The sequence below is a fragment of the Gallus gallus genome, chromosome 1 (assembly GCF_016699485.2).
Source record: "Gallus gallus isolate bGalGal1 chromosome 1, bGalGal1.mat.broiler.GRCg7b, whole genome shotgun sequence".
Taxonomy (NCBI): Eukaryota; Metazoa; Chordata; class Aves; order Galliformes; family Phasianidae; genus Gallus; species Gallus gallus.
This window is the reverse complement of record NC_052532.1, coordinates 112,833,078-112,842,270: the sequence shown is the minus strand read 5'-3', so window position 1 is coordinate 112,842,270 and position 9,193 is coordinate 112,833,078. Positions and strand designations below refer to the sequence as shown.

The 9,193-nt window shown below is 49.2% G+C and overlaps 2 protein-coding genes across 3 annotated transcripts; both read left to right on the top strand.

The window, feature by feature from the left end:
* Window positions 1-24: 24 nt before the first annotated feature.
* On the top strand, window positions 25-6,491 carry LOC124417051. Of its 2 annotated transcripts, XR_006933451.1 has the most exons (4): window positions 350-493; window positions 1,869-2,001; window positions 4,508-4,712; window positions 5,092-6,491. XR_006933451.1 is itself a non-coding variant. In XM_046911796.1 (3 exons), exons 1-2 carry the CDS (start codon window positions 66-68, stop codon window positions 4,566-4,568), a joined length of 489 nt encoding a protein of 162 aa, XP_046767752.1. In that variant the 5' UTR covers window positions 25-65; the 3' UTR covers window positions 4,569-4,712; window positions 6,420-6,491. The 2 variants fall into 2 exon arrangements, 1 of the variants encoding a protein (XP_046767752.1); XM_046911796.1 differs by lacking the exon at window positions 1,869-2,001 and having other exon boundaries at window positions 25-493; window positions 6,420-6,491.
* Window positions 615-1,762, top strand: MID1IP1 (MID1 interacting protein 1). Its single transcript, NM_213575.1, is given in 1 exon segment — window positions 615-1,762. A coding segment is annotated over 1 exon segment (480 nt). The 5' UTR covers window positions 615-726; the 3' UTR covers window positions 1,207-1,762.
* Window positions 6,492-9,193: the final 2,702 nt, after the last annotated feature.

Genomic DNA, 9,193 nt, shown 5'->3' with positions numbered 1-9,193 from the left:
ATTGGGCGGGGGGCGGCGGAGCGGGGGCGCCGATTGGCTAAGCGCGGAGGTGAGGCTGTGGGGTGATGCCGGCCGCCCCGGCGCCGCCGCTGGCGGGCGGCTGCGGCGGCCCTCTGGCCGGCAGACAAAGGCTGCGCGGGGAGGGGGGCGCCCCCCCTCCGCTCGCGGCCCGCACGCGGCGAGGGACCCGGAGGGGGGAGGCGCGGCTGCGAGAGAGGCACGCGGAGCGGGCGGAGCGGGCTGCGCGGCCGTCACGCTGCGCGCGCGGCCGCCAGCCAATGGGCGGACGGGGAGAACGCAGGCGGCACGCGGAGCCCGCGTGTCCCCGCAGCCCGCCCGCCCGTCAGTCAGTCAGCCGGCCGGCCAGTCAGTCAGTCGGTCGGCGCCGCCCGCCGCGCCGCGAGGAGAGGCGCTATAAATACGGCGCCGGGGATGGGAGCCGTGCTGCGGGCGGCGGCTGTGGGCTGACGGCGAAGGGCGGCTCCGGAGCGCGGTGGGTGCCGGCCGGCCCCGCGGGTTTTTTGTCAGAGGGAGGCGGGGCGGGGAGGGGCGGCCCGAAGGGAAGAGGCCGCCGATAAAGCGGCGGGGAGGGAGCGGGGCAGGAAGGCGGGCCGGCCGCAGCGCAGCGCCTCACCGCGCCTCCCCTCAGGGCTCCCCGGGGCGTCGGCAGCGCGGAGCGGTGCGGTGCGGAGGGCCGGGCGGGCGGCCGGCAGCCCCGGCGGCAGGATGCAGATCTGCGACTCGTACAGCCAGAAGTACTCCCTGTTCAACGCCATGAACCGCTTCATCGGTGCCGTCAACAACATGGACCAGACGGTGATGGTGCCCAGCCTGCTGCGCGACGTGCCGCTGCTGCTGGGCGAGCTGGACGCGGCCGGCGCCGTGTGCCCCGAACGGGAGGCCGCTCCCGGCGGAGCCTACTTCTCGCGGCGGGACATGTACAGCCACTACGTGCTGCTCAAGTCCATCCGCAACGACATCGAGTGGGGCGTGGTGCAGCAGGCGGCCGGCGAGGAGGCGGCCCGCAAGAAGGACAAGCTGGGCGGCGGGCCCGCCGAGGAGGCCGAGGCGGAGGAGGACCTGGAGCAGCAGTTCCACTACCACCTGAGCGGCCTGCACACCGTGCTCTCCAAGCTGACCCGCAAGGCCAACGTGCTCACCAACCGGTACAAGCAGGAAATCGGCTTCGGCAGCTGGGGGCAGTGAGCGAGGCCGTCGGGAGCGGGGTTCCCTCCGCGGGGCGGCACCTGCTCGGCGCTCCTCCTGGCCGGAGGGCGTGGAGGCGAAGCGTCGAGGCTCCTCGGCACGCCGGTGGGACTGCGGTGTTTTTTACCAACGCACAAACGAGAGAGAGATGTAAATTAATCGATACTAGTTCATTAATTTTATTATTACCCCCCCTTCCTCCCTCCTCCCCTTTGTTATTTTGTACGGGCTGGTCGCTGCGCCTCGCCGAGCCGGCGACCGGTTCCCGCTGGCACGTAGCTGGCCGATCTGAGGCTCCACACAAGCCGATGAAAGTGAGGAGGGTGGCACGGAGCTGCCCGCTCACCGGGACGGTGCCCGACCCGACCCCGAGGTGTTGGCTGGCAGGGTGAAGGGCTCCAGGTTGTACATGCGCTGAACTCTATTTAAAACTTTTTTTTTTTACTCAGATGTGTAGAGTATATTCTAAAAATAAACGCGAATGTATTGACTAAAAGTGACTTTAACTTTTTTGGTATGATTTATGTTTCGTTAATTAAATGATATTTTTAACATCAGAAATTCATCTGTCGTCATTCTTTCCGGCGCTGCCTTAACAGAAATGCTTTTGGATGTGTGAGATGTGGTGTTCGTGTTGTTTGTTTTTTCCCCTTTCTCCAAAGGGAGTGATGGCAGCAGCGGTGCTGGGAAGCGCTAGAACTGACAGATGACTGTAAGTGCACTGCACGTGGCCTGATGCTGGCAAGCTGTCCGAGCCCCTCTGTGCTGCAGGTGTGGACGAGCAGCAGCATGAAGGTCAGTGCCTCTAGCAAAATCTAAGACGAGTCCTGGCTGCTTACAGGCAGCAGTTCAAGGGGCTGGAGGAGGGCCGAGGAATGCCTTGTTTTTCAGGAGGTAACTCGGTGTACTGTTCACAGGGAGCTCTTTTCTCTCCCTCAGAATAGGACTGGGACGCTTGCCTCTCCTGTCCCCTCTGCTCCTCCCTAATCCGCTTTGGTAACTAGAAGTTAATTGGGTTTACGCTAAGCAAATCGTATTGCTTTCATTCTATTTTTTTTTTCAATTTGCTGAAGGAAATGTGCCTTAGAATTGGGTCTCTGTATTGTGTTTTCTGTGTAGGACCAAGTAAAGGCTTGGTGTGGAGCGAGCTCTTATGAGAAAAGTGTACTTGATAATTACAATAAAATGTGTGTGTATTCTGGAGCATAACTTCATTAACTAGGTACCTCATTCTGTAAAGTACATAGCATTTCAGGGCCTGAAAACAAAGTTTCTAAATGCACTGAAATTTCACTGTCTTATTGCCCTCAGCTGTAAGACTTTTTTTGTTTCTTTTGGCTTTAAAGATAATGACTTTTGTTTTGTTTCCATTGTGTTCCCTAGCATACCAGTTGTTTTCAGCTCAAATGTCAGTACACTGTAGCAAAGTGTAGGTACTCCAAACCTTTTACTAGTTGATGTGTTAGCGTAGCAAAAAGAATGAGCCTGTGGGTATGCTTAAAACGGTTTTAGAAGGCTTTCCCTTCTAAGGTCAAGAAGAAACTTAAGGCTGAATGATTTAGCTTAGCGATGATTGCTCTTACTGGTAATGTTTCTAAACACCCCTCACTTCTTGGGAAGATGCCAGGGGAAAATCAGGAACAGAGGGATTACCCTGGATTCCTTCTGCTTGCCAGCGCTGTCGTTGTTTGTGCAGCCCATCAGATGCAATGCCTTGCACCGGATGATGTTATGCTCTCCTGAATGCTAATGGTGAGAGGAAGAAAGAACTTGTTCGGCTCTGCTCACTCCTGCCTTGCACTTGGCCAGCCAAAAAACATGTCACTACCTGGTTCAGAAGTGCTTGTACAACCCTGAACTAAACCAGCTAACACTACGTCAACACTGCTCCTTTTGAACTCCTGGTAACTTCTCCCAGATTCAGACAATGCTGTTGAAGTGTTGCACAAGAGGCAACGGGGTGCTGAATTAAATGATGAGTAACGTTAGAAAAAAGAGCTTGCATTGTATGAGTGCAGGATCAACGTGAGTATGACATTTGTTCTGCTCACATCCTAAAAAGGGAAAATTTCCAGTGAAAACGAAACTAAACACTAGCGGTGTTTGGTAGTAAAGGAGGAACTCTCTTAGAAATGCAGCTGTGGATAGCAGAGCATGGCTGTAGCCGGATGACGCTGCACTTTAAGGGTTTGTCCCATGAGGGTTACACCCTGCTGCTCTTGGGTTGCTCCTACCTGTAGCCTGGGCAATCTGGATTCAGACTGGACAAGCAATGGCTGAGACACAGGCCAACAAGCCAGCAGAGGGGATGCTTTGGAGTTCCCCTTTCTGAAGTCATCTGAGAGGATCAAGAAAATGATCTCACGATGCAGGGGGAAGAAAGTAGCATATAAACAGGGGGGTGTATCTCATGCAAAGGACAAGGAGGGGATCTGCTGTTGGCTAGCACTGTTGAGGAAAGCAGCTTGCATAAAATATGGTTGAGCAATGACATAAACACCAGCACCTGACTGCTGTAAGCAAAGATGAAATGGCAGAGTTTTCATGCTTGGATTTTGTGTTAGATGCTGAACTGGGAACAATTCCCATCAGTGGTGCTGGATAATAAATTCATTATTAGGAGTTGCATTTTCTTCTGAAGGACTGCTTATCTTCAAGTGCACCTGATTTGATATTAAGTCCCACAAACCTTTAGTCTATTCCAGTAAAGCGATTCTGATACCTGTAAGTGATAACGAAACATGACGCAACTCTAACTTTAAAAATATCTTAATGATGTCAAATATTTTGATCTATGTCTTTCCTTCCAAACCAGACTTGAACAGAAAGCCAACTTACAGAGCTACAACAACTGTGCACAAACCAGTGGAATAAACAGAGGCACTGTGAGAAGCAGCTGTAACTTTTAGCTTGCTGAAATTAAGCAGGCTCAGTATACATTCTGCTAGACATTAGTGGAGTAATAAATAATGAGATTCAGGACAGTTTGCACTTACAAATGGATTATGGCTGAAAGTATCTTGTAGTCAAGGAGCCTCAAGGACGTTCTTCATTGGATGCATCAGTTAATATATAAAAGTGTCATTATGGATGTTTCATTACAACTTATGGGTTAACTATTGGTTTTGTGTACACGAAAAACAGGATAAACTGGGATAAAGTCAAGGTTTGGTCTCACAGCACTGTACGTATATCTGTATAAAACAAGGGTGCTGGGGAGTTTTGCTACAGAAAGAACCTCTGGCTGCTGGCCTGAATGGACAACAGGTCTGTGCTGAGTCACCTCTCTTTGCACCATCAGGTTTTTTCCATTCCCTGCCAGAGATGTGCTGCTGTATCCATTGCTACTTGGGAGCAGCTAAGAAGCCTGTGACCAGCCTGCTGAGCTCTGCATTGGCAGACCCTCCTGCCGAGTGGGTTGCATCTCTCCTCTGACTCCTCTCCAGAGCGCAGGGCCCTTCTGCTGCTCCAAAGGGCTTGTTGTGGTCAACACCAGTGGGAAACAGGTGAGTGAGGCTGGGTAAGGCTACGCTGTCACCTTTCTCCTGTTTCTCTCAAAGCTTTTTCTTGCAAAGGGTATTTAACAGATCAAGATATCTGTTTTGTGGTTTGTTCTCTCTCCTTCCCTAGGAACTTGCATCAAAAAAAGATATCAGTGTAACTTCACTGAGAGATGCATTACCATTAATGGCCAGATAGAAGGTTACATTAGGACCTTGTTATTATGGAGTTAAGATCTGCACCCTGTTCTCTTGTGCCTGTTTGTCTTATCTCTGTGAAAAAGTCAGCAGTGATTTTTCCTGTAGACTTACTTCTCTGAAACACTGAGCAGGGGAGGGGGTTGTCTGGTAGCACGGCTTCTTATTATTTGTATCTCACTAACAGCATGCTAGGTGCTACATTCCAAAGAGCTCAAGTATCTTAGATGATAATATGCAGAAGGGAAGAAGCAAGACCACAGTGGATTATAACCTGCCATAAAATCTGAGCAGGCTGCCAGAAAGGTGAGCGCTGCAAACGCAGTGCATGCATTTTTCCTTATTTCTCGTTGTCACTTTCAGATGCAAAGAGGTACCCAAATGTTGTAGTGCTGAAGCTGCAAATCATTTTTGCTCTGGATCACAGACTTGCATGACCAGTTTGGGTCAAAATATTTTAAGGAATTAAATTATATACTCCTTTCCAAAAGGAAATTTGCAAATAGGAATGCAGTAATTGTATACCTTCTTGTTAGCGGTCAACTGCCAGAATCAACACCCTTTATAAGTAGTATTCCTTCTACTGTCAGACTTATACTTACTTGATCCAGAGGGAAGGAATGAGGAAAACACCTTCTAGTTCTTGTGCTTGTGAATTTTGTTCTGTAAGAGATGGCACAGAAGCAGCTTGGAGAGATAACAAGGGCCTGTGTATTAAATCACAGGGCAGCAAATGAGCCTGCCTAATGATGTTTGTAAGGTTTGTCATAGTACCAATTAGGGTGTTGTACCTTTTTATCATGTTTATCTACATACATATGAATCTAATGTAATTCTTTTCTCTTTGTTCTGCTCTGTCTTACCTTAGCAACTGCAGGCTGCAAACAACAGAGTTGACAACCCACAGACGTAGACACAGTACTTAGGACTGAGCCTTTTCAAACACATCTCCCATTTCATCTGTATTTGAACTGGAAAGGCAGGCAGAGTGTCTGCAGCAACAACTCAGAGCACAGCACAGCAGCGTGGCAATCCCCTTGCTGTTGGATTGCTGCTTTGTCATTGACGTATGTCAAAAAAAGGGGAATAGTGGAGCACCCTCTCCCTGCTCCTTAACAGCAGGGCTGCTGCCCATGTACAAAGGCTTTCCACCAAATATGGAGCAGAAGAGATTGATCAGAGGCCCATGCTGACGGCATTTGTGGTTTATCACAACACCTGGAGGCTGGCAGATTAGAGACCTGCCAAGTCAGCACTTGTCTGCCAACAAGCAGATGTGGCATGGATGGAGGCTGCGTGAATGCGGAGATTAGATACGCTGGATAGACTACACCCCTTCAGTTTTTTCTATGGGTCTATAGGAAGCCTCTCTGGCCAGCTGCTTTCACTTACACTGCACTCAACTGAGGCTCTATTGACATCTGAGAGTGATTATTTTTTTTTCAGGTGTGAAGAGATTTTTTTAGCTTTCCAATATTTTGGTGTAACATCCTGCTCCCCTTGTCTCTTTTGCAGGTAGATGATCTAAATGCAGACCCAAAGAGACAGAAGGTTCTGATTAAACATCAGCAAAAGCATTTTTTTATCTTAATATCTATACATCCGAGGTATTGTTTCATCTTACTCAAATTTCCTGTCAGCACAAAAAGAGGAATGAGTGTACTCCCCTGGAAGTCTGGAACTGCAGCTTGGTTTTCTTCAGTTTTCAAGTAGGATAAGTAACCTGCAGGAAATCATGCATTTTGCTCATTTGGTTCATGTTTCATTCTTATTATCAGATCGTTTTGAAATGGGAATGCATATATTTTCTCATAGCGTGTACCTCTTCAGCCTGACCGTATGCAACTAACCGAAGAGCTATGCGAATATGCACAAGTTTGAGTATATTGACAGGTACAGGGCTGCTTGGCATTTTTTTTTTTTGTAGGGCTAGTTACAAAACTACCCATCTACAGTGCTGAAGCAGATCAAGCTACTGACTCAATAGAGAGATCAAACTCCCTACAGAGGAGCTTGTCCCTACAGCCGTGAGCAGCCTACAAGACCAAACTGCCACAGCCATTCTTTCAGCCAAACCTCTACTGACCTCACACATTTATTTTATTCGAGCATCTGCCAGCAAGTGACACTCAGGATGGCCCAAACCACCTTCCTTGGCTGCTGCTTGCTTGCTCTGGCTGCCCATTCCCTTCTCTTCACATGTTCCCTGAAGGTCATTTCCCCTAGGGGTTTGGCCATTCCCCATTCCCTTTCCCAACTCTCTGAGGCTTTTTCTCACTGAAATTCCTGGTAAACCAATCTCATTTCACTACTCAGGAAGGTCTCAGTTGTGAACCCAACTGCAAGAGGTAATAATAGCATATTAGGTGATCTCATGATATTTTCTTGTTTGAATTGTGTAATTAAACCTGGCCTCTTTTATTAACCCAGTATTTCTGATGTGGAGGCCCTGCATTTTTGAAAGCATCTTAAGAATGATGGCTGATCACCAGTCGATGCTTTGAACTACATCAGAGAGCTGTTCAGAAGGCAGAGCCTTCATAGAATCATGGAATATCCCAGGTTGGAAGGGACCCACATGGATCATCGAATCCAACTCCTGGCTCCACAGAGGACCACCCAAAAATCAGACCATAAATCACCATCATAGCATATGCATTCCTGATGCTGACAGTATAATACAAAAATGGCCTCATGTAAACAAGCAGAGAAATCTGGTTTTAATGAACCAGAAGATGGATTACATTCAGCTTTCACTGGTATTGTTCTTACAGTATTTAGCAAAAACTAAAATAATTCCACATCTAGGTGAATATAGGCCTGTAAGTCTTATAAGTAAGACCAAACTAAGAACACGTGCTATTTCAAAAGGATAAGAATATTAAGACTCGTGGGTGGCTGTTTCTTTAGCGGCTGTGCAGCACCAGGAGGGCTGATCTTGTCCTGTCCCGTCCTGCACCATCTTACTCCTGCAGCTACCAGACTAGGAGACTGATCCAGCTGAAGATCAGCGTGCACAAAAAAGCTTCCAGCTGTGTTAATTCCCCCATTCAGCAGAACATGTGGCTGCATTAGCCGTGGTGCCAGTGCAGAGGAAGGATTGGGAACGTGCTGCCGGGAGGCAGAGTGGGACTTCCCCTACTACCAGCTGCTTTCATGTTGATAATATTAAGTTGTGAAAGTGTAGTCTGAGTCTGTCTTCAAAAGACATTTATATGCTGATGAGTCTGAGTCTCACTGAAACTGGCAACTGCTCTGGTGAGACATGGAGCGGGACTTGGATACCTTCATCCACTCACAGTGGCCATCACAAAGAGCAGATGTTTCTGTGTGGTCTTTAAGACCAAGACACTTTGCTTCTTTGGAGTACAGCCAACAGCTCTGCTGTCACCCTGCCACCACTGTCAGATGGCCTCCCAGCATCTGCCTGAGGGATGGCTGTGATGTGCAATGTCACAGCTCCCTGGAGAGTACCTCAACCATGAAGCTGCAGGGTGTTATGGGACAGCAATGCCAAGTATGCTGTGGTAGCAATTATGCTCAATGTGAAAGGCTTTAATATTTATAGAATACATGGGAGGGAAAGAGAAAAGAGCAACGAGAGTGATGGGTTCGTTTTGTGAAGGCACTAACACAGGCTAAGCCCCAGGTCTAGGCACTGGCACTGGAGCCCAGGAGTTGCCCTCCCTGCCAGCACCCTGACCACAAGGTCTGCCTTGCCCTCTAATTAGAGGATGCCATGCAAAATAAAGCCCTAACTCGAGGGCTGGGAGCCAGGTGAGCAGGTTGGTCCCGAAGGGACTGGAACCACTTGTCGAAGAACTTGGGGAGGTGAACTTGGAGGATTCTTCACCAGCACTCAAGAATTGCTAGTGGGTAAAAAGGCAAAGTATTTGTGGGGAGCCCTTCTCAGCAGATGTGCCTCAAAGACCACTGACAAGGGCAAAACCCTTCTTCTTTGAGGTTGATGATTCAGAGGAGTGCAGATTTTGGCACAGCTCTTTTCTGGCCTGGCTCATTTCCCATGGGAGATGGCATCTGGCTGTGCTGCAGAAACAACTAAGCTTCTCTTGCTTCCACGCTTTGCCCAATTATCTCTGCTGGGTTGATGCATGGCACTGGCTTTCTCAACCAGTCTCCCCCTCCTCTCTTCCCTGTGGCACTGGAGGCTTGCCATGCCCAGCTCCACCTCTCTTCCTCCTCTGGCTGAGCAGCCACCTGGAAAACACAACAGGGTACAGGCAGAATCTTGTACCATCAGGACAGAGGAGAAGGCATTGTCTGTTGAT